This window comes from Ornithodoros turicata, chromosome 1, assembly GCF_037126465.1.
Source record: "Ornithodoros turicata isolate Travis chromosome 1, ASM3712646v1, whole genome shotgun sequence".
NCBI lineage: Eukaryota > Metazoa > Arthropoda > Arachnida > Ixodida > Argasidae > Ornithodoros > Ornithodoros turicata.
The window spans coordinates 16,873,403-16,876,922 of record NC_088201.1 but is presented as its reverse complement, the minus strand read 5'-3'; the positions used below and the strand labels follow the sequence as shown (position 1 = coordinate 16,876,922).

Below are 3,520 nucleotides of genomic sequence, written 5' to 3'. Positions count from 1 at the left end.
TTATTGAAAAAAAACAAAGAAAGAGGGGAAAGGTTAGCCTGGCTCCAGAAGCCGACTTGCTATTCCCGCTTACAAAAAGGTAAAATAAAAAGAAGAAAAGACAGAAAACGAGAAGGGCGAAAGAAAAGAGGCGCAGTCACAGGCTCAACACGAGCCCTGTGTCAGTAAGGAAACGTACGAGTTCCCTTCCGATGCGCCACTGAATGGGGTGTTGCTGAGGGCCCAATAGCGTTGGCAGCGAGACCTCCCTCAGCCATAGGGCAGCTAGCCGCTCCATCAGAGTGGCACGGGGAGCGGCGAACACGCGACAGTGGAGGAGTAGGTGGGAAGTGTTGCCCTCGGTAGAGGAGGCTGCACATGTAGGGGTGTCAAGCGTGCTGAGTTGGAAGAGCCGTGTTGGCGTTCGAGCCACGCTTAACCGCAGACGGTGGATAACAGACGCCTCCCTCCTCGTGATGTTTTGGGGAGGGACGTATTGCATTTTTGGGTCGATGGAGTGCAGAAATGTATTGGGCGAGATGGCACGTTCTATGAAATCTTGGACACAGCGAGAGCGCAAGCGACATACTTGGAGCAGGCAGGCTGACATTGAAAGCGGGATGCTGAGACTCAAGGCAGCCGTGGTATGGGCACGTTTCGCAGCAATGTCGGCACATGTATTTCCGGGCAGCCCGACGTGACTGGGTACCCACTGTAGCCGTACGCTGTGACCGGAAGCCAGGAGCTCGTTGTATCTGGCGATTACAAGCGTGCGGAGATCACAAATAGCACTGCACTGGTACGACGCCAAGGTCTCCAATGCTGACTTGCTGTCCGTGAAGATGGACCACGAGTCGGCCTGTGAACCGGATATGGCGTTGAGCGTGTAGCGGGCCGTGGACAATGACGAAGATGGCCACGCGCCTGGAGCACCTGCCTCAGTTCCACCTATGGCCATACCATTATCGTCGGTCGGGACTCATGTGGAGGAAGACTATCGTCCTCTACATTTGGTGACCCGAACGATGAACATCAAGTTCGGAGCAATTCGGCCCTTCACCATCCCAAATTTTTGACAAAATCAACTAGCACTACCACAGCGCTCTATCCATGGAAGCCACCGCCATTACTCGGCTCACGACGACAGCATCACGACTGCCCTTCTCCTGTCGACTGACTCGCCGACCGCTCATGTACCGCCCCCCTCCACGGTACCGATTCGGACGACCATGCAACGATCCGACCGCTCACTGGTCATGCCATCCTCTACCGACTATCGCTTGACGGCTTCCAGGGACCGCCCTGCGCTGTGCACAGACCCCGGCACACTCACGACCCGCCATTTCCTTTGTGCCTCTCGACGCTCATTCGCAGCCGGCCGCGACACCAGAGCAAAGTGCTCTCCTGCCGGTCTCGGCAGTCGCAGCCGCCGACGCCACGGCACGCAACAGCCGGCGTCTCGGCAGTTTTTCCGGCAGTCCCCACGGGTACGCAGCCTCACTTCCTGGGACCCTACGAGCTCTCGCTCTCGTGCCGGCTGCGGCACCCCAGACCACGACTCTGACGCCCAACGATTCGCCCCTCACCTGTCCCGCTCATCGAGTGCTTCTCGCAACGGGTTTTGTGCCGTACCACGAATACGTCCAGTAGCGCAGGTCATCCACGGGCGCTCTTGCTCTCTCCCTCCGGTGTAGACCTAGTTCACCGTTCTTCTTTCTCGCCGCTCCGCGTCTGGGGGGGGGGGGAGCACTGTAGCGGGCCGTGGACAATGACGAACATGGCCCCGCCGCCTGGAGCACCTGCCTCAGTTACACCGGTGCGGCCATGGAGATAGGCCACCGTCATCGCCTCTCCGTGGCATACCATTATCGTCGGTAGGGAATCATGTGGAGGAAGACTATCGTCCTCTACAAGCGCTTCATAGATGGCTGTCTGTTCCGCTTCAGTGGATGAAGTTTCATGCGGTAGCTTGAAAGCCTGCGCAGTGTCGCTGTGAGGCATGTAGAAAGCTGCAGACGACGCGCCGTACACAACTGACCCATCCGTGAAAATTGCTTTACGCTGACCGTGGACCGAGTTCAAATGGTCAAGAACAAACTGGCGCGCAGCGAGGAGAGGAGTGTCGTTTTTGCGGGACATGTCGGGAATATGCAGGTCCGTCGGAGGCAGCACGAGGGTCCACAAAGGTGGGGCGTATACCAGGCGCGACGGAGGGGGCGGAAGAGACTGTGCCAGTCTGCAAACAGCAGCCCCGAAAGCTACAGTAGGTACAGTAGGTACAGCAGGTACTCATACAGTAGGTGAATGTCCCGTAGGTAGTGGGCCGCATGTCGTGTGCGGTACGGCGCACAAGAGCGCAGGGTCTCCAGGTTGCGTAGGACGTGGGCTGGCGTCTCCTTCGCCTCAGCCAAGACCAGGAAGGTGTCGGTCGTTTCGAGGACACCAAGGCACACTCGAAGGCTTCGGACCTGGATGTTCAAAAGTTCGCGCTCTGTTGTTGAACTTAGACCGTGCAATACCGGTAAGCTGTAACGCAGGAGCCCTAGGACGAGTGAGGTATGTACCTGGCGAAGGTCAGGCTATGATGGGCCCCAGGACGAACCAGAGATGCGGCGGAGGACGTTCACGATGGTAGTCGCCGTGGTAGACAGGGCCTTGACGTGCTTGGACCAAGTCAGCTCCCTGTCAATGGTTATGCCCAGGTATTTGTGATGACGTACGAAGGCGAGCTGTTGGCCGTCAACGCGAGGGAATTTGCGGAAGGACCGGCGGGTGAATACCATGGCAACAGTCTTGCTGGGTGAGATAGTAAGACCACGGCCGGAGAGGTAAGATACGATAGTGTCCAGAGCACCTTGTAAGCGACGCTGGATTACATCCCGACGGGTGGAGGAGGCCCAGATGCAGAGGTCGTCGGCGTATATTGTGATGTTGACATGTTCACTTAATTGGGCAGGTAAAGCGGCCATGATGACGTTGAACAGGAGTGAGCTCAGCACACTCCCTTGCGGGACACCACACAGAACTCTGTAGTGTGCGGTGTCCCCTTCAGAGGTGCGCACAAACAAGGTGCGATCAACGAGGAAGTCCTAAATCCATGCGAGTGGGCGGCCCCCAATACCAGCCTCTTGGAGCGTCGCAATGATAGTGCTGTGCACCACGCTGTCATATGCTTTTTTTTACGTCGAGGAAGACCGCTGCTGTGAGCTTCCCTTCCGATCGCGCTTGTTGTACACTAGAGACAATGTCGATGACGTTGTCTATCGCCGACCTGCCTTGACGAAGCCGGCCATGACTTCAGGGAAGAAGTTCGAGGCTTCGAAAAACCAGTTCAGGAGAGATTGGACCATCCGCTCCATGACTTTCCCTGCGCAGCTTGTAAGTGCGATTGGCCGAAAAGAGTCGATATTGTGAGGGGACTTGCCAGGTTTAAGGATAGGCACGATCATCGCGGACTTCCAGTGCGGCGTTCCAAGTTTCGTTGAAGAGGCCCAGAAGGAGCTGGCGGCCACAGAGCGGAAGATACCGCTCTGCTTTGTAG

At 57.0% G+C, this 3,520-nt stretch overlaps 1 protein-coding gene across 1 annotated transcript; it reads right to left on the bottom strand.

Moving 5' to 3' along the window:
- Positions 1-1,680: 1,680 nt before the first annotated feature.
- Positions 1,681-2,948, bottom strand: LOC135377444 (uncharacterized). The gene is made up of 3 exons (XM_064609890.1): positions 2,582-2,948; positions 2,275-2,521; positions 1,681-2,215 (listed from the first exon to the last, which is right to left on the bottom strand). The coding sequence occupies exons 1-3, from the start codon at positions 2,946-2,948 to the stop codon at positions 1,681-1,683; spliced, it is 1,149 nt and encodes a 382-aa protein (XP_064465960.1).
- Positions 2,949-3,520: the final 572 nt, after the last annotated feature.